This window comes from Aethalodelphis obliquidens, unplaced genomic scaffold (genome assembly GCF_003676395.1).
Source record: "Aethalodelphis obliquidens isolate GAN/ISIS:26980383/991018 unplaced genomic scaffold, ASM367639v1 scaffold22, whole genome shotgun sequence".
NCBI classification, from domain to species: Eukaryota; Metazoa; Chordata; class Mammalia; order Artiodactyla; family Delphinidae; genus Aethalodelphis; species Aethalodelphis obliquidens.
Window position 1 is genome coordinate 16,765,736 of NW_020837966.1, and position 26,843 is coordinate 16,792,578.

General features: G+C 39.6%; 1 protein-coding gene across 8 annotated transcripts in view; it reads right to left on the reverse strand.

Annotated features, from left to right (window-relative positions):
• Positions 1 to 775: 775 nt before the first annotated feature.
• The window catches only part of FRMD4B (FERM domain containing 4B), a 336,453-nt gene continuing 310,385 nt past the window's right edge, over positions 776 to 26,843 (reverse strand). For all 8 annotated transcript variants that reach the window (XM_027121373.1, XM_027121372.1, XM_027121370.1 and 5 more), the window contains 12 exons: positions 25,350 to 25,426; positions 23,667 to 23,805; positions 23,045 to 23,186; positions 21,781 to 21,914; positions 21,565 to 21,684; positions 20,170 to 20,398; positions 17,624 to 17,680; positions 15,836 to 15,983; positions 11,916 to 12,035; positions 9,928 to 10,739; positions 5,856 to 5,988; positions 776 to 2,295 (listed from right to left, as the gene is read on the reverse strand). In XM_027121373.1, the coding sequence (XP_026977174.1) occupies positions 2,175 to 2,295; positions 5,856 to 5,988; positions 9,928 to 10,739; positions 11,916 to 12,035; positions 15,836 to 15,983; positions 17,624 to 17,680; positions 20,170 to 20,398; positions 21,565 to 21,684; positions 21,781 to 21,914; positions 23,045 to 23,186; positions 23,667 to 23,805; positions 25,350 to 25,426 (2,232 nt within the window). In that variant the 3' untranslated portion in view covers positions 776 to 2,174. The remainder of the gene's footprint in view (positions 2,296 to 5,855; positions 5,989 to 9,927; positions 10,740 to 11,915; positions 12,036 to 15,835; positions 15,984 to 17,623; positions 17,681 to 20,169; positions 20,399 to 21,564; positions 21,685 to 21,780; positions 21,915 to 23,044; positions 23,187 to 23,666; positions 23,806 to 25,349; positions 25,427 to 26,843) is intronic.

The following is a 26,843-nucleotide window of genomic DNA, read 5'->3' on the forward strand; positions in this document are numbered from 1 at the left end:
CACCTGCAATTCTGAGCATACCATTTCTTGAACAGGAAAAGGTTATTTCCATGTAAGGTACTTGCACAGAAATACTAATCTCCCTATGTTTCACTTCCCACTCACCTCTCCCCGCTGTCCGGGATTAAAAGATGTCAGATGAAATATATCCTTGAATTTAAAAGACCTGTTTGCCAGTCTGAAAAACTAGAATGAATGACTTGTTACAAATAAACAACATTAGTAAGATTAGGAAGCCTACATTGGTTATCCTCCATGAGGTAATAAACTACCGTATTTCACCAATTCTAAGACAATTTTATTCTAAGACACAGCGTTACGTTATGTCTCACTAAGAAAAAAAACCCGAAAACACTGCCAATTCAACTATAACACGTCAGCAATCAAAAGATGCATCCTGATTTCAGGGATGTAAGTAGGAAAAAGTGGGCATCTTGGAATCAATAAAATATGGCAATACCATAACTAAAAATCTACAATCTTGTCCAACCTGATTACTTGAAGTAGAGTACCTTCAGCTGGTTTGTATGAACCCTGGACATAAATGGAAGGAAGGATACATAAACATTTTCAGTAGCACACCTTTCATTTATTGACCTATGTAAAAAAAATAATAGGTCTAAAAAAGTCAGAACAGTAAAAGAATATGCAAAAGGGTATATCTGTTTCTAGAAGGCTATACAAATATGCAAAAAGGAATAAGTTATTTTTTTGCCTGTCTTTTTGTTTTCCAAATTATTTTCCCCCAAACTTCATTTTCAATGATACAAATGACTAAGGACCAGTTTAACAAATCAACTTTATGTATATATTACATGCTTTGGAATATAGATAGAAAATGTTCCCCAAAAGTTGTTCAGAAACTTCTCTATTCACAATATGAACAAGAAAACTGTATAAAAGAGGGGGAAGGAGCACCTTTTATGGAATTCTGAAGCAGAGTAAAGATGAAAAAAGAAGATCCATTTAGAATATGGAAATATTTGTTAAAAAAAAAACAACAAACCAACCCAAAACATCCAACGATAAACCATAGCGAATTATTTCTTCCAAGGAAAGTATGAGGTAGTTTTAGCCTCATAATTAAATTTACGGCAGCTTGGAAGGTTTTCGTTTTTGTTTTTAATGACTAATTTTGCTTTTGTCACTTGGTGACTTAGAACTACCTGGGGAATCCAGACAATATGCTTACTCCTCAAATGTTCACAATTTTAAGGCACGCAATTCATCTAAAATGATGTGGTGTTCGTGGGTTTTTTTCTTTATATTGTGTTGGGTTCTTGCTGTATCACCTTAAAATACTTTTTCAAACTCTTGGTTATAAAAACTTTCCACATCAAGTCTGCCATTGCAATGACAGCTGTGTTGGAGAGTTACCAGCCTGAACAATAGCTCATCATGCCATTGGAGTAGAAAGAAAAAAGGAACTCAATGATAGTGTACCTTAGAAAATTCTCCAAGCAGAGTTTGTCAGTTACGCGGTGGGCTGCTTCATTTTTCCCCAATCTGCTACCATGAAGTTATATTACAGGATGCTACAGCCATAAGTCTTTCCAGAACCCATTTTATGGTGCTTATGAAAACCATCACTCTTGATAATAGCCTAAAAACATTTACACTCATTCAGGAATTCATGAAAAATCCAGCTTCTCTTCAAGTAATTTTCTAATACTGTCTAAATTGTTCATGTCCGGGTAGACATAGTATGTAATTCTTCACCAGCTCACGAATTCAAACTTTCCGATGGTGAGCAGTGACGAGCTTCTGGCTTCCCTTCTCTCATCATTCTGAATTGTGCTCTGAAATTTCCCCTGTCCTTCTTTCCTGTTGGAGACCCTGAACGCACTTTTCACAGTTTTGAGGTCTGCCTTCAACAACTTTTGTTCTCTTAAAAAGTGCTTGCTCTTGGTAAAGGCTGAGTCCTCCTTGGCAATGGTTCACATGTGGTCTTGACCTTGCTGTTAGGTTAGCACCTAGACTGGGAAAGGTGGGTTGTTGTTCAGGGGTTTTGTGTGGCTTAGTGTGTGATTCACTTCCGGGGTCACGGGAGTCCTCTCTTCCACCTTGGATGCCTTTAGGTTTCTATAGCCAACAGCCTTCTGGGAAGACGAACACATTTTGCAAGGCACACTAGTGTGAGAATGCAGTGCTCGGTCAAGAGGCTCAACTGCAGTTCAGACTAATGTTCCAGGCTTTGAGTCTTCGTGCCAAAAGAGCCTCTGCTCACTATTCTCCAGGCTGTCTTCCAGCAGGTTTCCCTCTGTATTGTCCAGTTGACCGGTCTCTGTGTATGGTCTATGAAAGGAAACCAGAAAAGTTACAACTTGTTGTCATTTTTGTTCCCAGGGTACAAAGATTACTACACTCAAAGAAGTTAGTAGAAAACACCGTTAAGAAGAGTATCCAAAACTTGGAAATCAAGGCAAGGGATGGCTGTGTGTTTTTTCAAGGTCATACTGGAACATGGTCCAACAGGCCCATGCAAGGAGTATTTACTTCTCCTGAGAGATAGACTTTTGTCTAAGTTACATTTACCATGGATGAGGACCCAGACTGTGTTAAGTTACATGTTAACTTGGGGGTTTTTGTTTGGAAGAAATACAAACAACTTCTGTCTAGTAGAAAGATTACGGTCATAGTTTTATTGCCCTGTAGGATATTAACTGGTTTTGTATTGAATTGAGTAGTCTCATCTCAGTACTCTCCCTTTCAGTGTGTGGGATTCAGTCTCTTGAATTATCTGGGAACCAGCTTTAGCATTCTGTTAGTTCTCTCATGAATGAGTTAACTAAATCTTCGACATATGCTCATTTTAAGTCTGTGTGAGAGTTGTATTTTTGACTTTTGAAGTATTTTTGACAGCTAGACGTTAAGCAGTCTTCAAATTAAGGGAAATATACTAGATGTTTTTCTTTGAAACAAAGGAATATACTTAAAGGGAGGCGAGGGTACCTTGGGACATATTTTACATCCTTAGGGTATATGGGTCAAGTGTAAATTGGAAACAGCATCACATAAAACAATCACAGGCCCATTTGGAAAGTACATCCAAAAGAAGGCATTGTGTTATACAGACCACTCCAATAAGCAAAACCTCATTCCTGTAATAGTAGGTTAGAATAGGTTAAATAGTTAGTAGCTTTCTTTTTATTTTAAACTCCAATGTCTTTTAGTACAGGTGAATAAAAAGTCCTCCGGAAAAGAGCTTTGGAAGTAAACACTACGCAAAACCAGATATTTAGTGTTTTTTTTCTAATATAAAAACAAAAGCAGATTTCTGTAACTTCACACATCAGTCAGAACAAGCAAGGCTGCTGCTAGGCAAGAAGCGACACACCGATCTGAGGGACTGTACTTACTACAGCTGGCTACACTTAAAAGAGAATTGAAAACTGATCTCATTTCTGGAGACACAACCATTCTCCGAGACAGAAGCCCTTGGTTCTGCCTAGTAACAGGGAGTGTTCAATAAGGAAGAGGATAGGAAACGGAAAACAGGAAGTAAAAGAAAAAAAGTTATTTGAAAACACAGTTTGCAGCAGCAGAGCCAGGAATTTGACTATATTACATACGAGGTAGCAGAAGAGACTTCAACATTTCTAATTTTAGAAAGTTTATGCTGCTAACAGTTATACTACATCACACAAGGAAAAAAATTTTATTGGTATAAATTTGCAGCTTTCTATAATATTAAGACCTGGACACTCCGAGGTAAGAATCTCTAAATAACATGCACTTCATTTTTAAAAACATACTGATCTATGGCTAAGCATTTCAAATCTTCAATTTAAGGGCAGATCTAAAGTTTTTTATCTTTATCTTGAAACCCAATTTTTCTCTTATTTTAATAATTACATTTTCATAAAAAATAACACGCAGTTTTAGAACAAATTTCTAAAGCTTTATGGAGTATTGTTATACTTGCCTTATTAATAGGTCAAGTTAAATTGATCAGACTGTACATGATAAAAATAAAATCCTAAACGGACAAATGGGTAGAAATAAGCATTCCCATAATTCTCTGGGATAGGAGGGTACGTTGGCAAATCTTTCTAGTAAGCAGGAGCTTAAAAAATATGCTTTTCAATTTAATCCATTAAACCAACTTATTGGAATGTGTCCTAAGGAAATAATCTAGAATTCAGACAAATACTTTGCACAAAGTATTGTATTTTATTTACAATAAAAAAAGGAAGAAAATTTAAAAGCCATTTAAAATCAAACTATGGGGAACTGTTAATAAAGTACGGCATATTTATTGAGTGGGATATCATATTGGTTGCATAAAATGAGGTTTAAAGAGTTTTGTAAAAAAAAAATGGGAACACATTTTCTACAATGCGCTCATATTATGTGCACACGTACACATACACAATAGGGGTCTTTAAATAGTTTCTAATTTCCTGTATATCATGCCCCTTCTGACTCTGCTATCAAGCCATGTTGGCCTGGCTGTAATAGAGGGACAGACTTTGTAAAAACAGATTGTCTCTAAAAATGTTTAACACTTCCTGAGTCCTATGAAAGTGGTGTTAAGGATATGAGAACGGTCTTATGCCCTGAATCGTTTGTTTTATATCATTTCTAACTCAGTCAACAAAAACAAAAGTGAACGTATACAAACAGGAAAATTATTTGCAAATGTATTATACAAAATGATTAGAACTGAATTGAAAAAGTTCAGCTCAAATTCTGGGCCAAAGTCTTCCTGCTCTTAACTCATTTGCAAGCATTATTTACAGAAGTCCAAGCTATCTGACGTCCTCTGAAGTATATTTTCATTAAAATTCTATTTTGAGCATGCCCTTTGTTGAGTTGAGACAATTGGCCTAATATTTCAAGCCAAGAAAAACTTTTGCTAAATATGGAAAAGAAAAACAAGCTTTTGGGGTTGAATTATCTCCAATTTGCTTAAAACATTGAGTGCTTTAGTAAGAAACTAACCTCAAATTCACCAGTATTCACCTTTAAAAGTTATTGTCTATGTAATAAGCCTCCTATGCCTGACGCAATCTGACTTAAAGAAAGCAAAATTAAATTTTCTTAAACAAAAACAAAAAGCAGCAGAAAATGCTTTACTTCTTGGCACCAGGGGTACAGATTATATTCTGTGAGAAGGTGATGGAGAAAAATGACCGCTTCAAGTTTAACTCCTCCCATGTATGTGAAGAATTGAAAAACCAGAGTTTGCAATCTTTTTAATAGTCACATTTTAACAAAGTGACCTTGTCTATTTCCTCTAAATGTTTACAAAGAACTACTATGACAGACACACAGGACAGCTGGCTGCGTCTGTTGCTTCTTAATGAACATTGGGTTAGACACAAAAAGGCAGCAAATGTTTGAAATCAAGCCCACCAACTGTCTATGAGGAATCTTGGTATGAACAGCTTTTTCTGGGATAGAGATATTTTTCCTGCAAGGTTCCAGAAAAGTCTTAACTGGGTATATCAATAGTACAGTTTCAAGTATAGCAATTAACAAGAACCCTTCAGACACAAAATTTAATGTACAGGACTCTAAGAAGACGGTCAGATTTGAATGAGCTAGATTGAGCACCAGTGAGCTTTTTCTTAAAGGGCCAGATATTTTTGGCTTCGTCGGCCATAAGATCTCTGTTGCAACTACTCCACTCTGCCCTCATAGTACAAAAACAGCCATAGGTAACATGTAAATGAGTGAGCATGGCTGTTTTCCAATAAAAATTTATTTATAAACATAGGTGGCAGCCGGTTTTAGACTATAATTTGCCAACCCTTGAGCTAGATTACTTAGCGTTCATAAAATAAAACTGGATTCCTGAATTCTTTAGACCAGGAACAGGGTACTGAAAGTTTTACGCATGCCTTTCTCACCTGCCTGGAGAGGGCAAAGGATTACAGACGTTGCCATAGCAGCTGGTGTAGGAAGAATGTGCCAGGGTCTCGTATTCAGATAGCCCTATAGTTAGCTGGGTCCTCCAGTTCCCGGAAGCATTTGTAGAAGACACTAGAAAGAAAAATGAAAAAAGACAAATTTAGTGGGACTGTTCAAAGTGAGAATTGTTTAGGCCATTTAGATGTACATTAATCAGCTGTGTGCAGAGTAGAGCTTACAAGCCAATGTTGGGAACCAACAGAGTTCCTATTCCAATTTGGTTACTTACTGGCCGTGTGACATTGGGCAAATAGCTTATGCTCTGTAAGCCTTAGTTTCTTTGTCTGTAAAGTGGAGATAATAATATAAAAATATTCTGTATAGGGATGATACCAGGATTAAATAACCTAATTTGTGCAAATATTTAGCACTGTGCCTAGCAATAAATGATAACATTATTGTTATAAATGTGAATTAAGTTAATTGAAAGACATACTATAAAAAAATAACCCAAAAGACAAGCCAGAAAAAAAAATCTCATATATTGAAAGAATCTTCCCAGTGTCCCAGTGAGGCTATGGTGGCTGGACAGCTTCATAGGCTCAATTGTAAAGGTAAGATGACAAGTTTGAGTTTTTGGAGACCTTTAGAGGAAAAGCATTCCATACGTTGACTTGTTGAGACTTGCTCGTTCCCCAGCCAAAGGCAATATTGGGTCACTAGCAGCGTCAAGGCACATTTTTGCCTTTTAAAAAGAAGTTTTGGGGGTGGGGTAGGGAGGGAAACTAGTATAGGAAAGATTTCAGGAAGAAGAGATTTAGTTCTTGTGCAGGACTAATCTGTAACAAGACAAGGGTATACACAAAAAGGAATGAAATAATGCCATTTGCAGCAACATGGATGGACCTAGAGATTACCATACTAAGTGAAGTCAGTCAGACAGAGAAAGACAAATATCATATGATATCACTTCTATGTGGAATCTAAAAAGTGATACAAATGAACTTATTTACAAAACAGAAACAGACTCACAGACATAGAAAACAAACCTGGTTACCAAAGGGAAAGGTGTGCGGAGGATAAATTAGGGATTTCGGAGTAACAGATACACACTACTGTATATAAAATAGATGAACAACAAGGACCTACTGTACAGCACAGGGAACTCTACTCAATATTTTGTAATAACATCTATGGGAAAAGCATCTGAATATATAGATACACACATATACATGTAAAAGTAAATATATATAGGCATGTATAACTGAATCACTTTGCTTTATACCTGAAACTAACACAACATTGTAAATCAATTATACTTCAACTAAAAAAAATTTTTTTTTAATGGTTAAAAAAAAAATAGACATGGGCATCATTTGGGAGCAAAACCCAGTGAATGCCTCATCGCTGGGCGTTTGCTGTCCTGTCTCTAAAACTAGTCCTGCCCCATGCCTGGGCTGCATAACGCCAGGCCAGTCATCCACGACTCAAAAACCCCACACTGTTCCTGGAGCCTCTTCCAGCTCTTTCCATTTCCTGCTCCTGGAGGCCAACCTCTTCCTCTTCTCTCTCACACCCACAAAGCACATGTGACAGTGTGAGACAAACACATTTCAAAACTCATCTGTGGTCCTGCGTGCCACAAGGCTTTGACTCAAAGATGTAACATTCCCACTTTAAGCTTCCAGGAAGGTTTCATAACTCAGAGGCGTGGTGGTTAGGATGTCTGAGCTGTGACCGAATTCCTACTCTGCCACTTAACTAGCTTGGGAGCTCGGGCAGGGTCATTTAAACGCTCTGAGTCAGAACTGCCTCAGCTGCAAGAGTAGAATAATAATAATACACATAACAACAGCACTCATTACGTAGAACTGCTGCATACATTAAGTGGGAGAGTACACATAAAGCGCTGAGCAGGTCGGGTGGCACAGGGTTAAGTTGCCAATAAATGGTGACTGTCCTTACTACTAAAACTGAGTCACCCCGAGAGCCTTTAGGTGGCTAGAAGAGATTACAAAACCCCTGACTAACCGGCAAATAATCGGAAACTTATCTCTCTGTGAGAATGATGCGTGCCTGTTATAAGACATTTCTGTAGCTATAAACTGTAGACAGGAATGAGGAAAATTCCAAAAGGGAATTCTGGGAGCACTGATTCCATCCGTCTTATTCCTTAAAATGTGATGCCTTTTGGCCTATGGGGCCAAATCCTGCTGGTATCAGCAAGGTTCACACTCTCACACTGGGTCCAGGAAGTGTTATCTCCATTCTCACCTTTGCCCCAGTCCTGAGCCACGGGCCAGGAATGCTGAAGTTTCTGAGTTACACCTGCTTCTCCCTGGCCTCGCTGTTTAAAGAGGCATCACCCCAGTGCTGTGCCCTGATGACCATCCACATGCACCCCAGCCCTCTTCCTTTGGTTTCTGCACGTTTCTCATGCAACACCCAGAACTTGAGGGGGAAGAAAGGCATTCTCTAATCAGAGCCACAGATAAGAAATAACTACAGGAGGCTTTTCACATGTTAGATGTGGTAATAAATGGGAAGTCCAAAGCAGAAGTCCAAAGTCCTGGACAAATACGAGAACACTAGAACCCAAATAGAAATCTCCATGGAGATGCCTCTTGTCAACAACATTAGGAAACTTTTAAAGGAATACTTTTCACCGAAGATCACACAATGATTCAGGGATCCCTGAGCTATGTCTCACTAAGGTGTCGTGCTTGAAAGAGGGGGCAAGACTCATGACCTCGGTTTTTCATGCGGTTTGAGAATTCAACCATTTCTTAGAGCTTTAATATTGCTTAATTTTCATAGATTCCTCTGGCTGCTAAGTAGACTGTGAATTCATCCAGGCCAGGAACTGGCTTGAAACTGGATGCTCAGTATCTACGCCTGCTTGTTTGCTGAATAAATGAAACCCTGGGCAGACTCTCCATTTAGGCCCCCATTTCTCTCCTTAAAGTATGCCTAGCACAGCTGGAGGTACGCAGTAAACCCTCCAGGAACAGTAGTGGGGTTAGGGACCAAAGTCAACACGTGAAGAGAACACCTCTAATCCAAATTATCTTTGAAAGTCCCTTAAATCAACCATAAAGTAGAATACATATGATTACTGAATTAAGACCTGCAAAGTACTTAGAACACTGCCAGGAACAGTGGTTAGTAAATGCCACCTCCTATCAGACTCATTAGAAGCCTTACACAGAGACCTGAGCATTTGGAACGAACAGCCTTTGGATAATCCAATTCCTAGTTGTGAACAGGGAAAGATGTATAATATTGAAGTATAGTTGATTTACAATGTTCTGTTAGTTTCAGGTGTACAGCACAGTGATTCAGTTTACGTATACATATATATATATATATATAGGTATGTCTGTGTGTGTGTGTGTGTGTGTGTGTGTGTGTATATATATATATATATATATATATATATATAAAAATAAAATGTTCATTTTCAGATTCTTTTTTTTTTTTTTTTTTTTTGCGGTACGCGGGTCTCTCACTGCTGTGGCCTCTCCCGTTGCACAGCACAGGCTCCGGACGCTCAGGCTCAGCAGCCATGGCTCACGGGCCCAGCCGCTCCGCAGCATGTGGGATCCTCCCAGACTGGGGCACGAACCCGTGTCCCCTGCATCGGCAGGCGGACTCTCAACCACGGCGCCACCAGCGAAGCCCCATTTTCAGATTCTTTTCCCTTATAGGTTTATTACAAAATATTGAGTATAGTTCCCTGTGCTATACAGTAGGCCCTTGTTGGATATCTCTTTTATATATAGTAGTGTGTATCTGCTCATCCCAAAGCCCGGAACACTTTAAAGAGATGTGATTGTCAACGGAAGACCTAGAAAAGATAAAAATATATGAAAGCCCCTAACCCAGGGCAGCACAGAGAGTAGGTGCTCAATAAACGTTTGTTGGACTTGAATCTGTGGCTCTACCCAATGGCTACCACTCTCCTGACCTTGGGTCCTGGTCTCGTGACCCTTGAGGGGAGTTGGTTTGGGGTAGGTGGGGAACATGAGGTAAATGAAATCTGGATATCAAGTGCCTCTGCAGTATTCTTACCTGAAGAGTAGGAAGACGCTCGGCTGCTTGGAGAACAGGGTACCTGCAGCCCGGCAAAGCCCAGGCTTCTCTGCGATCCCCTGTCCGAATCAAAGCTAGTCTGTGTGCTGTGGCCCTGCTCCTTTTGCCCAGAGGCCCGCTGGTACCAGCCACGCAGGTGCTCTGCCACTAAGGCCTTGTGGATGTTTTTGGTGATGTGCTCTGACTTGGCAGCAGCCTTCCTCGGCAGCCGGAGAGTTGCATACGGGTTATGGGGCACCTGGTCGACCTCGTCTTCATGAAACGACCTGCTGTAGTCCCTTGGGTGGTCATATCCATAGTGGGCGGAGGACCGGTAGGAAGGATTGACACTGTACTGTCCTTCAGTGTCGTTCTCGTAGACGTAGCCACCACTGTAATACAGATCACACTCTGCATATGGCGTGTACCCGGCAGTGTAGTAACTGGAAGAAGGCTGCTCCTGACTCTTTGAGTAGACGCCATTCTTCAGACTATCCTTTTGTGCTAGGTTGGGCATGCTTCCTGAATTTGAAGTGGAAACGTTCTGTTTCTTGGACCTTCTCCGACCCCTGGAGCGAGTGTCCAGAGTTTGGGTGGTGTAACAGGGTCCGGCCACGGGTGTCACGCAGTAATACTCTGTGCTCGACTGGCTGGTATAGGAAGACCCGTCATCCAGGATTTCTGTGCTGCTGCTTCTTTGGGATTTGGAGAGGGAGAGAAATGGCTTATCGTGGTCCATCTCAGAGAGCAGATGAGACTGGGACTCAAGGCTTCCACTCCGCTGGCGGCAGTGCTGAGATGAAGATTCGGGTCTGAAAGAGGAGGAAGCAAACTTGTAAAAGACCAACAGGGAAAGGAGGACCGAGGGAAGGGAAAAGGACACCACGTCGAACGATTTAATAGCTCCTGAACTGCACTAGGATTTTTAAGGTTTCCAAAGCTGAACACACAACAGAAACCACTGGGTTCACATGGTCAAAATGAGAAAAGAAATCAATTCTGTCAGTTGGGCAATCCACATCCTTCCTTGACAATAGGGAAGATAAACTGATGCTGTATAACCTACATCAAAGCCTAAGAAAAATCCCACATGTCTTTGGAGGGTTCTTTCTTCCAACAGGATAGCAGGATACATAGACTAGGGTGAACACAGCATTTGTTGGGGAACAGAGTCTGGCTTTGACACTGGAGGCATCTGGGTTGAGTTACGGCTCCATCATTTCCCAGCAGTATGAATGTGGACAAGATATTTAACTAATCTCCCTCCCTCCTCTGTAAAATGAGGAAAAAAACAGTATCTAGTAACTCCAGTCAGACTTGTTGCGGGGACTAAATAATATAGTGCATATAAAATAGCACAGCCTTCAGTAAACACTTCAAAATGTTGCTACTGTCATTATCTTCATCCTCACCATTGAATAACAAATGGTAATGTCCAGTTGGAAAAATTAAGGCGCAAAAAATCCAGTATCTACCCAAACCATGTACATTTTCAAGCACATTTTCTTGGCTCACATATTTGATCTGTTAAGTGCATAGAAAGTGTACAGCCATAAAATAAAGTCCCACTGCAGAAAGTGATTAAAAACACAGTGAAGGGACTTCCCTGGTGGCACAGTGGTTAAGAATCCACCTGCCAACGCAGGGCATGTGGGTTCGAGCCCTGGTCTGGGAAGATCCCACATGCTGTGGAGCAACTAAGCCCGTGCGCCAGAACTACTGAGCCTGTGCTCTAGAGCCCGCGAGCCACAACTACTGAGCCCGCGCGCCTAGAGCCCGTGCTCCGCAACAAGAGAAGCCACCGCAATGAGAAGCCCGCGCACCGCAACGAAGGGTAGCCCCTGCTCGCTGTAACTAGAGAAAAACCGTGCACAGCAATGAAGACCCAACGCAGCCAAATTAAAAAACAAACAAACCACAGTGAAGTAAAACAAAACCTTAAAGCAAAAGTCAACAGAGAGAAAGCGACTGGAATGAAGCCCTCTTACTGCAAGTGGCTGCTGCTGTAAGCGTTCCGGGTGAGAACAGGTGTGGTGGGCACGCTTCGCCCTCCCTGGGGCCGCCTCTCCAGAGTTCTGTAAGGACTGCTGTGCGTCGACAGCATTTCTCTGTGACGGTAAAAAAAAAAAAAAAGAATTCAGGAAACGAGGAGCCGCCTAACATTTCTGGCAAACTTGTTATAAGCTGATTAGAAACTTACTGGAGCGGGGAGGGATAAATTAGAAGCTTGGGATTAACAATACACATGACTATATATAAAATAGATCATCAACAAGGACCTACTGTCGAGCACAGGGAGCTCTACCCAATATTCTGTAATAACCTATAGGGGAAAAGCATCTGAAAAACAAGAGATATATGTATATGTATAACTGAATCACTTTGCTGTACATCTGAAACTAATACAACATTGTAAATCAAATTTCTCCAATATAGAACAAAATAAAAAGAGCCTGCTGTATAAAAAGATAAATAACATTCAAAAAAATAATAATAAAATAGAATTAAAAGTAAAATAGATAACCAACAAGAACCTACTGTATAGCACAGGGAACTATACTCAATATTTTTTTTTTTTTTTTGTGGTATGTGGGCCTCTCACTTTTGTGGCCTCTCCCGTTGTGGAGCACAGGCTCCGGACACACAGGCCCAACGGGCATGGCTGACGGGCCCAGCCGCTCCGCGGCGTGTGGGATCCTCCCGGACCAGGGCACGAACCTGTGTCCCCTCCATCGGCAGGCAGACTCTCAACCACTGCGCCACCAGGGAAGCCCTACACTCAATATTTTGTAATAACCTATAAGGGAACAGAATCTGAAAAAATTACATCTAGGTATAACTGAATCACTTTGCTGTACACATGAAACTAACACAACATTGTAAATCAACTATACTTCAATTAAAAAAAAAAGGAAGGAAACTTACTGGAAACTGAAGGAATGGGAACATAAAGAGATAACTGGGAAAACTGTCTTTGTGGCTTAGTATCCTGGTGCATCATAGATGAGTCTTAGGGGAAGCACAAGTGATGTGACTCTGAGTCATAAATATGGAGGAAAAAACTAAAAGACTTTTAAAAAAGGGTGTATTGAATAAAATAGATTGGAAGCAACGAGAGCAGGAAATCCTTTCTCTGTAAAGAGCCTCACAGCGAATATTTTTGGCTTTGTGGGCCAGATGATCTCTGTCGCAATGACTCAACTCTGCCCTTGAAGTAAGAGACCAGTGTAGACAATATGTATGTGAATGGAGGTGACTGCGTGCCAATCAAATTTGACCGTGGACACGTAAATTAAAATTTCATACAATTTTTTTTTGGTTTGTTTGTTTTTTTGTATTTTTGTGGTACACGGGCCTCTCACTGCTGTGGCCTCTCCCGTTGCGGAGCACAGGCTCCGGACGCGCAGGCTCAGCGGCCATGGCTCACAGGCCCAGCTGCTCCGCGGCATGTGGGATCCTCCCGGACCGGGGCAAGAACCCGTGTCCCCTGCATCAGCAGGCGGACTCACAACCACTGCGCCACCAGGGAAGCCCCATACAATTTTTATGTCACAAAATATTACTGCTTTTGATTTCTGTTCCAGTATTCAAAAATCTAAAACCATGCTTAGTTCATGGGCCATACAAAAATACTCTGCAGCATGAATTTGGGTAGTGGACTGTCATTCACAGCATCCTTAAATCACTTTGTCCACTTTCCAGCACAGTGAGAACACAATTTGAAGTTAATTTTTTAATTAAAAATGACTTTGATTATACCTCACTTGTTACAAAAGCATGTCAAGTTCATTGCAAAAAAGTTTAAAAATACAGATAAACATTTAAATGTCCATAATCTGGTGCCTCAGATAAGTCAGAACACTAAACATTTTCAGATATTTTTACTAAGCATATTACTTATAAGCATTTATACTTTTATTGGGATTAACACACACACACTATTATATATAAAATAAATAACCAACAAGGACCTACTGTATAGCACAGGAAACTATACCCCATATTTTGTAATAACCTATATGGGAAAAGAATCTGAAAAAGAATACATACACACACACACACACACACACACACACGTATGTATAACTGAATCACTTTCCTGTATGCCTGAAACTAACACGACATTGTAATACAACTATACTTCAATTTAAAAGAAGCATTTATACTTTTAACAACAAAAAATGAGATCTTACTGTATATTCTCTTTCAAAACCTACTTAAAAAAATTTGATTTAACATTTTATGTCACTTAATATTCACCTACACTGTTATTTTAATGAGTTTATAGTATTCCAGTGTAAAGACTGACCATAATTAAACAATCCACTAGTTGAGCATTTGGGCTGTTTTCATTTGTTACTAGTATAAACAAGGCTAGTTTAAACAAAGCATCCTGTAGTTAATTCAAGGGGAAAAATTCCTAAAAGCGAAATTGCTGGATCAAAGAGCAAACCCATCTTAAGCTCTTGGGGATGAAGGCATAATAATTTTTAAGATAATGATTTTCCCAGTTATAATTCCTCTTGCTGAAATAGCTTTGTTTTCCCTAATATAATAAACACACTTGTCCAGTGTTATCTGATAGGACTTTCTTCAATTATGGAAATGTGCTATATCTGTGGTACCCAATATCAGCCATCAGCCACATGTGCCTATTAGGACTTGAAATGTGGCTGGTAGGACTGAGGAACCGAATTTTAAATTTTATTTACTTTTAATTAAATTGGACAGCACAGCTCTAGACACCTGGATCTCTATTGTTTAAGGCAACAGTTTTTAGATGCTAATCTAAAAACTTGGGCCAATGAGATGAAAGTTTTCACTGGTCTTTGACAAATTAGAAATATAACAAAATGTGGGTTTTCTTTTCATAAGCGAAAAATTCTTTAATCTAAATAATCTTCCTTTATTTTGAGACTAATTTCCATCTTCCCTGAGATGCAATATAATATTGGCTAAAATCACATCACAGGCTTTGGAGTCAGGCTACCTAGGTTCAAATCCCAATTCTGACATTTACTAGTTGACAAACCCAACAAGTGATTCATGCTTTCTCGTCCTTGGTGTACTTATCTATAATTGGTAAGGATGGTAGTAATACAGTCAGGATTGTTGTGAGGATTAAATTTATTAATACATATTAAAACACTTCAAACAGTGTCTGGCACATAGTAAGTGCTCAATAAATGTTAACTTCATATTATTGTTATTATTATTATTACAATGATGACTGTATTTTGGATATGTAAATGTCTTTTTTTTTTTTTTCATGAAATCGTAGTGCTGTTTGTTTGAACGTTCTGATTAGGCAAAGTAAAAAGTTGGTAATCCTATCTTGAGCCCTATGTAGAAAGAAAAATAAATAAAACTAGTATTGATCCCTGCAGCCAAATTCTGGGAACCATTGGTCTGTCATCTTTTAAAAAGTTATTGCCCTGTTGTTATTGCCCTGATAATATTTACTTGAGACACTTGAGAAGTTGTATTAATCTACTTTACAGACTAAAAATGTACTGAAGTCCCATTTTCCTTTGAAAGTTCAGAAGTCAGTTCTCTCACTTGGTTTGGAAGAGTGGTATTTAATGACAGTTTCCTGAAACCGTGGGTGATGAAACAGAACTTTGGACACTATACCCAAATTCAGATTATAATCAATGTTCCTATAATTTAATATAAATCAAGTAGACTTTAAAATCAAGGAAACACCAAATACTCTTCAAAAGATCTCTTTAAAAACACTTCCACTTGTTACCAACAATAAATAACTGGGTTAGTTTGTATGCTTTGGTTTTACAAGATAACACTTTCTGAAAGAATAAAAAGGATAACGCAAAAATGGGTTGACTATTTTGGAGAAAAGATCTCATAGTGGCAAGGCATTCACCTCACTGATAATGTGACTTCTTACCTGGACTGTCTGGTATCCACAAACTGTTCACTGATGGACGACTTTCTGAAATGGATTCTCTCAATCCCGAGAGACTTGGGAGGAAGAATTCTTGGAGAATGAGGTACTGAACTTGATCGCTGCCCAGCAAGAGTACAGGTGTCACTGGCTATAATAAGTAAATTGAATGAAAGAATAAGTAGATAAATAAAAAAGTAAACAAATACCATGCCAAAACCTCCCAAAAAATAAAGTGGAAGATTTGTCTGGTGAGCAAAGTGGTCTTCCAAAGATGATATTTTTAAAAGTACCTACGTTTCAGGAAATTTATTTTTATATTTTATACAATAGAAAAAGAATTACTGAATGTTCTTGTGGGGCCTGACCCAACTTATGCCAACTCAATAGGTGGCATGCTGAGCAAATAAATCTCTCAGGTGGAATGGGTGATACTATACTATACTTTTCTAGAATTATATTACAGAAAAACCTCAGTGTCTAAGGGGCCAAGAGGAAGCTGGCCTGTAAAGTGGGCCTGGATCAGTTTTGTTCAGCTTTACTTGTAAATTTCTTATTTATTTATTTTTTTATTTTTCGCTGTGTTGGGTCTTCATTGCCGCATTCAGGCTTTCTCTAGTTGCAGCGAGCTACTCTTCATTGCAGTGCACGAGCTTCTCATTGCAGTGGTTTCTCTTGTTGCAGAGCACAGTCTCTAGGTGCACCGGCTCAGTAGTTGTGGCACACAGGCTCAGCTGCTCCGTGGCATGTGGGGTCTTCCCGGACCAGGGCTCGAACCCGTGACCCCTGCATTGGCAGGCGGATTCTTAACCACTGAGACACCAAGGAAGCCCTGTTCAGCTTTACTTTTAATGTTCTTAGGCCTCCTTGGCTGACCAAAGGCTCATCCTATCATTAAAAGTGATGAATCTGATTTACGGTGAGTCATTAGGGAATTGTTGTGTCCCCCACTGGTATTTGTATTTCCAAAGAGGAATGGCAAACATGATCAAACCTCAGCTCAAAGGAAGAATTCTGAAATGGCAGACTTTCATGAACGATTCCATTTGGGGGAAGATAAAGCAGTAGGGGTTAGTGGTTTCCCCCAAATTCTTTAAATCACATCAAATAGATAGCGAGCTCCTCTGCTTAAGCACAAGGAACGGATTACAAGGAAATACTCTATCACTTGAAATGAAATCCATTCCATCATGAAATATGTTGACCACAGGTCATTACAATAGATACAGTCTACCTCTAGGAAACCAACATAATGACATGTAACCCAATTTCTAAAATGTGTGTTTCTTCCTAAGAAAAATAAAATAAACTCCAACTTAACGGGAATAAGTAGACAGTGATAAACTCTACATTATTTCCTGGTAGTGTAGTGTAGCCTACACAACACTAATTTCCTGGTTTTGGTATTGGACACTATCTATATAAAATGTCACCAGTAGACAAAGCTGGGTGAAGGACACTGTATTACTTATACAACTTCTCTATAGTTACTTCAAACGTTAAAAAAAAAAATCCTACAGAGCCTTACAAATCCTTATCAAGATACCTATTCACTCCAGTTATGGTACTCTGATTCCCTGAAGTCATGTGATTTGTACGGTACTGTATTTAATGCTGAGCTAACCTGTGTAGACGCTAATCCTAATCCCCCGTTCCCAGCCATTCTGCATACATGTAAGTTAGCTATCTACTTTTCCCAGAAGAATAATAAACAGACTTTACTGAACTCAAAAATATTCTTAATATTTCAGAATATATAACATTTTAAACTGAAAAGGGGGAGCTACTTACAATCATCATAGGTGGTAGTGTCAGACAAGGAGCTACCTTCTGATGGGATTATGTCTTCTGTGAATAAAATAAACTGCCTTTAGTATAATGGTACATTTGGACACCCTTAATAGTTCAATAAAACCCTTTGCAATGGAGTGCATCTTATTTTTATTTAGATAAACACAACTAATTGCAGTGCATTAGGAAGTTAACTATTGTAAGAATGAACTCATTGACTACTGAAGGTATAAACATCTTCTATACTGTACAAATATTACATTGGATTATTTATTAAAGTGGAACAGAGTTTGAGAACGGTCCTTTGAGAATCTACTATACTGTTAGGATCATTTATTTTTTTGAGCCCTCCCCTGAAGAGAAGGGCTTTTTCTTGATAGAGTGTGGTGGTCACTTGTGCTGCATAAGCTTCTCAATCAGACCAGGGTTTCTTAACAGTGGGTGGCACTACTGACATTTTGGACTGGATGATTCTTTGTTGGGGGATGGGGGGTGGGGTGGTGGTGGTGGAGGAGGGTGGGTGCTGCCCTTTGTACTGTAGGATCTCCAGCCTCCACCACTGGATGCCGGCACCACCCCACCCTCAGTTTTGACAATCAAACACTTCTGCAGACATTGCCAAATGCTCCCTGGGGTGTGAAACTGCCCCTGAGTGAGAACTACTGAAATAGACAGACCTGGGTTCACATCCTGGTTTTGTCACTTACTGGCTGTGAGACCCAGGGCAAATTACTTAATCTCTCCAAGCATCATTTGGCTCATCTCTACAATAAGGATAAGAATAGTACCTAGTGTTTAGTGCTTTGGTGAGCATTAAGTGACGTAACAGATGTAAAGCCCTTAGCCCAGCTCCTGGCACAGGACAAATGCTCAATAAATGTTAGCTATACTTTTGGTTCCCTAAACACAGCATTCTGGTGAAAGAACTCTGGTGGTTGAAAATGCCCATAATGATCTGATTACTACTGGTGCCCGTCAAATGTTACAAAATGGGTTTAGCAAAAAGCGATATCTCAGATGTTGATGTACCCTGGCAAGTCATTCCATACTCAGCGTCAACGATGGGCAAAGTTACAGGCAAACACGACACCTCAGTGTAAGCTTCAAAGCCATTATGAAGTGAATCTCCACATCCAGTCTCAAATGTTAATCTCTATCAGAGCCAGGAGGACTGTCTCTTAATTGGACACACAGTAGAGCTTGAAGGCGAAATGCCAGTAGACTCAGCTGTCAGGCAGGCTTTAAAAAAATCCACCCGATATATGCTCAACCATTGGCACCAGCGCTGCCCAAATGTCAGTTACTGAAAAGGATAACATTTGAATCTTACACAGCTGGGGATGAACGGGCCACAACAAATGGCTATGAAAGTTAAGTGCACGGCTAATCATCCGTCTCTGTAGGTCCAGAATGTGGCCCGTGACTAGGCCAACTGGATTTCACATTCAGGGTCAAAGCCATCCTAAACTCCCCAGCTGTAGTTGACGCACACTTGTGTGTTGATGTCTGTGCATTCACTTTCCTAAAAGCCGTATCTCTGCTTTGCAAATCATATGCTCTGAAGCTGAGTACACTTTAAACCTGATTACCATATTTTGTCAAATCTAAGATGTATCATTACTTGATGTCCCAGTAAAAAAAGAAAAAAGCACTGCCGATCATAACTGTAACACTCCATCTAGTATAAGAATTATAACAATTTCACAGATGTTTAAATGGGAAAAAAAAAAAAGTCTTGGAATCAAAGAAATAGAATCGTATTTCAACCAGTGATCAAGGCTAAAAGTCGTGCTAATAAATATGGAAGGCCAATTGGACTTGAAATCGACCTAAATGAGATGTTTTTCAGTTTACTTTTTTCCTGAATATTAAAGTTTTAGATATATAATGTTGAGAATTTTGAAAATATGGAAGATAATTAGGAAGAAAATTAAGTGACATGAAATTCTACAGCTATTAATATTCTGAACTCTTTCCCAATTAGTCTTTGTGTGTATATAATTATACAATGTCAGGACCATGTTATGGTTACAATTTTGTATTCTGCCTTCTGCCTTCCATAATATAACATAAACATATGCCCATATCTTTAAATAGCCTCCATAAATGACAATAACTGTAAGAGCTCTTTTCTATCCATATATGTTGGATAGGTCCTTAAGAAAATGTATGGTCTGCTGCATTAAAAACCTTTGAGAAACTACTAGGTAGGGCCCAGCTCTCTTAATATCCTGTGTTTTCAAATGTATTTCTTGCAGTGACATCAGGCCAGTTAAAGGTGAATCCGTCTTATTAGGAACCAACATTGCTATGAAAGCTGAAAATTAAAGCAATGCAATAGTATAGTATTACAATAGTAAGAAGGTCACTAAAAACCAAGTTAACATACTTGTAAGACTGAAATTCCAAACCATTTTTATCCTAAGAAACTCATAATTAATCCTGTTCTTTCTTTTGTCTCTTACCAAAGGAACTGGTCTGGAAATGGTACATTCCATCAAGAGGATTGACTTATGTGACTCTAAAAAACCTTACTAATTACTAACCTGGTAAGATAACTGATGCTTTCTGGCTGGGTTTCTTTCCACATCTAATTCGGTATTCATTTATTGCATTTTCGATCTCCTGAAGCTTTTTCACTGCATCCGTGTAATCTTGCTTTCGTTTTTTCTTCACAGTTTTACAAAGATCTGGCTCGTTGGCAAGTTTCTTTGCAGCTTCAACCAGCTTTTGCTGTATTAGGAAATTGCTCTCCAGTTCTTGCAAAGCAGGGTCCTGCATTTACATGATGATACTGTTTTATTTTTATGGACACACACAGTCACTGTGATATGTACTAGATAATAACATTTCTCTTTCTCATGCGCTCTCAAATCAGATGCTCTCTGAGAACAAAATCCTCCTAAGTTTTACTGCTTAGGTATTCTCAAACACTTTCCTAGAAAACAAGACCTCCCTCCTCCATTTACTTTAACTGAATAGTCCAACTCTCTGTCCTTTTCAAAGAAGGGAATGGCCTTCCATTCATTCAGTTGGTTGGATGAAGATCGTATTTTTCAAGAAGGGATACTTCACCCAAGATTCATAGCCAGAGAATGCTATATTCACATGCACAGCTTTAGAAACAGATAAATTGAGGTTTGATTCCTCTTTCTGGGTGATTCCTGGTTGCATGACCCTGGACATATTGCTTAATTTTTAATGCTTCGATTTTTTTTTCATTTTTAAAAGGGAGATAACACCCACCTTATGAAAGTATGGTGAAGATTAAAGGAAATAATGTATGTGCATTGCTTAGCTCAGAGCTGGGTATACAGTGAACACTCAATAAATAGCAATGCTCACTTTATTATTAATGGAAACTGCTATCATTTTCTAAAGCCAAGATGGCTAAACTTCTGCAAGAAACACGAGTAGGGTCATAGTGTCTGATGTCATGCAGATGAGAAAGTACCCTCTATATTGGCTAACCAATATTTTAACTTTATTATACCCAAGTGCTATACACGTGTTATCTCACTGAATACTCCTTGCATCTCTCAGAGGGAAGAATAATCATTACCCCCATTTTATTGATGAGAAAACCCAAGAATTGAGACTTCACAGAGGGTCAACGATCTGCCAAAGGCTACTTGGTTTTAAGTGGGAGACTCTAGTGCTGCAAGTCTTAATTCTTATAATAATATTTCTCAATTTATAAACATTTAGAGTTCATTTAGTGCTCTTTCTGTCTGGCGGGGGTAAAGTCATGAGGGAGAACTCAATTTTAACTAGACTGTGCATGAAAGAAAGAATTCAACTTGGTCTCCATGATCACTTTTAACTGGTGAGATAAAAATGTACAGCAGTAACTCAAAAACCAAAGGAACAAGTCAGCCACACCGAACTGACAGCATTTCTGTCTCATTGTTGATAGACACGCTCAGAGCTGGTGTTCATACCTCTTCACTCGGCAGCAAGTTGTCATCTAATTTGAATGCGGTACCTACACGCCTTCTGACGTGAGGAGGTTTCTCACCTATGTTCAGTGGATACTCCTTTGGCATTTTGCCTGTGAGCTCCTGTAAAACAGGACAGAACCGAGAGGGAGATCACTGACCCTGGCTGGAACTGTCAAACACGATGTGAAGTGCTCCCTAAGAGCAGAAGACACTTACAGCCTCCCGCAAACAAATCTTCTTAAGCTCTTCAACTTTTTTCAGAAGTTTTTCTTGCAACAGCTTTTCTTTCTTCTTGAGTTCAAGGATTTTCTCTCTCTTTTGCTCCTCACTGACTTCTGAGTCTTGAGAACCTGGTGGGGATTGGGAGGGAGGGCAGAGAAGGTTTACGCACGGCATGTTTCCTTCCTTTTTTTTTTTTTGCAGTACGCGGGCCTCTCACTGTTGTGGCCTCTCCCGTTGCAGAGCACAGGCTCCGGACGCGCAGGCTCAGCAGCCATGGCTCACGGGCCCAGCCGCTCCGCGGCACGTGGGATCTTCCCGGGCCGGGGCACGAACCCGTGTCCCCTGCATCGGCAGGCGGACTCTCAACCACTGTACCACCAGGGAAGCCCGTTTCCTTCCTTTTTAAAGGACAAGGGATTTTTAAGCCAAACCTGCTGTTTAATAATAGTTTATTTCTTTTCTCCTTGTTTCTGAACATAATAAAAGGAAACTGGAGAACATTTTCTCATGCTTCTGGGCATTAAACAGAGCCTGGTAATAAGATATGCCTTTTGCATTTTGGCTCAGTCATTTTAGAAGCAATGATAAAATGCTTAGTGTTTCAGACACACCCAAGGAAGAAATTCATTTTTCTGAGCAGGAGAGAAGGTAAGATGTTCCTTGAGATAGTTGTTTAGAATGTTCTTTTAGAATGTAAGCAAGGCAAAGGAATATTCTATGCTTCAGGTTCACAAGCTGACAATGGGATTTAGATGAGAAATTATTTTTAGTGAAGTTATGTATACTTAGTGAGACTCTTATCCAAAATTTCTACAGAGGAAGGGTTTAGGGGCAAAAATCACTTTGGGGGTGAGGTGGGTTTGAAGGCTGTAGTCATGGTTCACTTTATGTTAAATGGAGAATTAGATAACTGTTTGTATCAAAAACTACATATTGGGGAAAGAAAAAGCTTATGAACCTTTTGGGGAGAAAATATTCTTGCAAGCTACCCTGAGACACTCACTACCTTAGTATCTACTGTTAATTATACAAACTGACTTTACTATTTAACTTTCTTCATACTCTTTTTTTTTTCTCTTCATACTCTTTTAAAAATTAATTTCAAAATTTATTCAAAACCGCAATATACTGTAGGTTCCATATGCTTATTTATTCCCAAAATCATGGGTTAAAAGATACATTTGAAAGTGGTTTACAACGAAAAATATGTGAAATAACATAAAGATCGCTTGCACGCTCTCTAATCCAAAAATATTACCTGAGGAGATTAAACTGCCGTTGCTTGCCATGATGAACTGACTTTTTGCCTCTAGTGTCACCATTTTGGAGACCCTTGGTGTTCCCGTCTCAGTCAAATCCATTGCAATATCGTCTAAACTCCTGGCTGAAGGAATTTTTGCCTAATATAACATTGAAATGGAATTCATTCAGTTAAACCTATTTCAAATTAATAAAGCAATTCAGTTACTATGGAATAAAAGTGTCAACACGGAGGACAATATAAAATTTTTATATACAAAAGTGATATTTTTCAGAACAAAAATATAAGATTTCAGTTTTGCAGTTAAAATGTTTTAGTAACTAGGCATGATTCTTTCTCATGGTATAGTTCAATCATTAACATTAAAACATCCTGAGTGTACACACATACATGCATGCCACAAAGTTGGCAAATCTTACAGTTTTCAGATCAGGTTATACGTTGCCCGCTTCCTTAAATGTAAGAAAAATTAAAACAATTGGTAGTAAAGCTTAAAAAAACAAAACTCAAGGAACAAAAACCCACGTGCTTGCATCTTTTCTGAGAAAGCTTATCTTGAGAACACAAAGCCAATGAGGGACAGGACTCTGTCCTTATAGAAATGCTTCTAGTTACTTACTTTGCTTTGCTTCCGGTCCAAGTAAAACTGATGCTGACTAATCGCCATTACCCAGATGGACTTGATGAGAGAAGAGTTCGCATACCACGTTTGCACAAAGAGGCCACTTTGCCCAAAGGTCCTTCTGGATACTGAAATTCTGAAAGAGTAAGGAAAGCACTCAAACAATCTGTCTCGGGCCCAGCATAACATAAAATGTACCCAGTGGGTAATGTAACAAAGCTTCCCCTTAATTGTTTGGGCTCTGCCAAAACTCTTTTGCTCTCAGGGGCCAAGCTTCTGATTTTCTCCTTTTATGAGAAAACCAACCCCACCTGGGTAATAGCTCTCTGTCAAAGTAGCATATTAAACAACACATTCACACACTCAAAAGCAGATGAGAAAATGGGAAGAGAATTTGAAAAAGAACAGATACATGTATACGTATAACTGAATCACTCTGCTGTACACCTGAAACTCATACAACATTGTTAATCAACTATGCTCCAACATAAAATTAAAAAATAAATTAATTTAAAAAGGAAAATGATTACTAATATACCAACTGCATAATATTTTAGAAGAACCTAAGTCTAGTATGGTCACGTGCATAAATACACACATTCTGCATTCTGTATAGAAGCATGATATTGGAAATAACAGAAATTAAATATTTAAAAAAAGCAGCAGATGAGAATTAGCCACATTAGAGGCTGTAATAAAAACGTTTAGTTAAAGACCATAGGATGTGCGACCATCACAAGAAGGCGGGAATAAACGTGATAATATTTTAAAGACAAAGCAACCAGGATCTGCGGGATCAGCACCTTCCTTAAGGTAAGAGAGCATCTCAGGTCTAGGTAGAATTGTCTGGCTCTGGCACTGTCAGAGGATGAACATAATAATATGATGCATGTCCAAAACTGGTCCACAGTACTGCTTATGCACCAGATAAAAAGAGGAGAGAGGGTCAGAGTCAGGAGAGAGCAAGAGAGAGAAAGATGGGGCGGAGGGGGGAAGCAGACACTGAGTAGGGGTGGGGGTAGGAGAAGGGCACCAATGTGCTTTGTAGGAATTTGCCTTATCTCTTTGGGTCATCTTTTTGTCACAGCTGTTTCCTCCATCCCTCAGACCTCCAAATATCCATAAACTTATCTGAAAAGCAACCGCTGAGGGCTGATAAGGAATTCCTCTGAAGAACTTGGAGAGCCTACATCCTGACTTCAACTCACATAGATAATTTAGCAACTTTTTATTTAAGTGACCAAGAACACCAAACTTGAAAATGAGCAAAGGATCCGAATAGACATTTCTCTAAAGTAGATGTACAAGCGGCCAATGAGCCCGTGAAAAGATGCTCAGCGTGCAAATTCAAAGCAGTATGAGCTTATCACTGCACACCACCGGGATGGCTATTCTCACACACACACACACACACACACACACACCTAAAAATAACAAGTGTTAGGGAGAATGCGGAGAAAATGAAACCACGCACATGGCTGGTGGGAATGTAAAAGGGTGTGTAGCCTCTTTGGAAAACAGTCTGGCAGTTCCTCAAAAGGTTAAAGAGTTACCATTTGATCAAGCGATTACAATCGTACATATATACCCAAGAGAAATGACAACACGCGCACGTGAATTTGAGAGCAGCATATCTGGATGGTCACCAGGCTCATACAGGAAACAGTCTGTGATCCTCACCTCCGTGGATCGTGAACTTCAACAGCAAACTTTTTCTCACGGAAATATAAGTTCTCCAGCTGTTTCCACTGGAATAACTAAGAAATGAAGAAAACAGAAAAGCCACACAGCTTTGATTAAGGTTAACTTTTACTAAATCTAGAAATCAGCTTCATAATGAAAAAATCAAGGATTAAGACTAGAATTAAGATTAAGAATTAAGCACTAAGATTAGGCACGAATATGTAATGCAGTCTTTTTACAACCCAACTATAACCTGAAATCTTTTTCTGATGGTAATCTTCACCTCCTCAATCTTCCCTGAACAATAAAACCAAGCAACTGTGGGGAACATGCATACTATTTTTCCTCTGACTCAACTAAATAAAAGGGTAAGGAAATCGTCGATTCCAGTAAGCCCATATGCCTTCTGTTCAAAGACGTTGACTTCATATTTAAATGGAAAGAAATTCAAAGGGTTGTCTCAATAAGACCACAGATTAAATTCAAAAGAATGCGAAGTGAAAGTAAAATGGAACCCCAAGCAGGGGTGAGTCTCCGAGATACCAGTTTCCCGCCTACGAGAGTTCCTCTAAATGGGACAGAAACCGAGCATTTGGAATTGGAGGCAGGGTAGGGTGGGACTGAACACTGACACTGACCTCTTGGTTTCTGAGCTAGAGCCTCCAGCTTTTGTAAATAGAACCCATTTCTACTGCTGACATTCTAATGCTACACTGGGTGTCATCTGCCAGTTGGTTGGGAGAAAGAGAACTTACTTACTGGCAGTGGGCATCTGAAATCTAATAAATAACTTGTGAAAAGCAGCTCATTCACAGAACTGAGTGTGCCCTGCTGCACTTTCTGGGTTCATTCCCAACCCCTCACGTTAACCTGAGCCCCTGCTTGTCCTTTTAACTTTGACGTCATAGTTGAATTTCTTTTCTCCATCCCAGTCTTGATGATGAGAGAAATACTAGCACAGCGATTTCATTCCATTATTAGACTTCGGCTGGATTTTAAAATTATGTCCAGACAATCTTCAAAAAGCATTTTAATCATCAAGATAGTAACTTCTCTGCAATGCATGATCAGCAAAACCATTTCCTGGGGTCCGGGAACCAAGACTTTTCACCAACATGTAAACCTCACGAAGAGCAACAGCACGAGCTAAAGGTTCCTGTGCACATATAGCTGGAAGACAGACGTTTTCAAACTGGACCCCCAGTCCCAAACGGAGTAAAATAAACCAGCACCCACTAAGAACACAGCCCTTCATGGTCTGAACACGTAGTGTCTGTAACTACAACCATCACCCAGGTAGAAAGAAGGATTTGTGAGAGTTTAAAGCTACATACCGATTTTCTAAAATGTCCATAGGTTTGAGGCTTTCATTTCTTTTAATCCCAAGGTTCCAAAAGTGGGACAGAAATGGGAAGGAAAAGTCCAAGGTGCTCTCTCCCTTCCCGCCCCGTCCTGGCGGGGCAGCTCCGGTGAGTTCTGAATGGAGTTTCC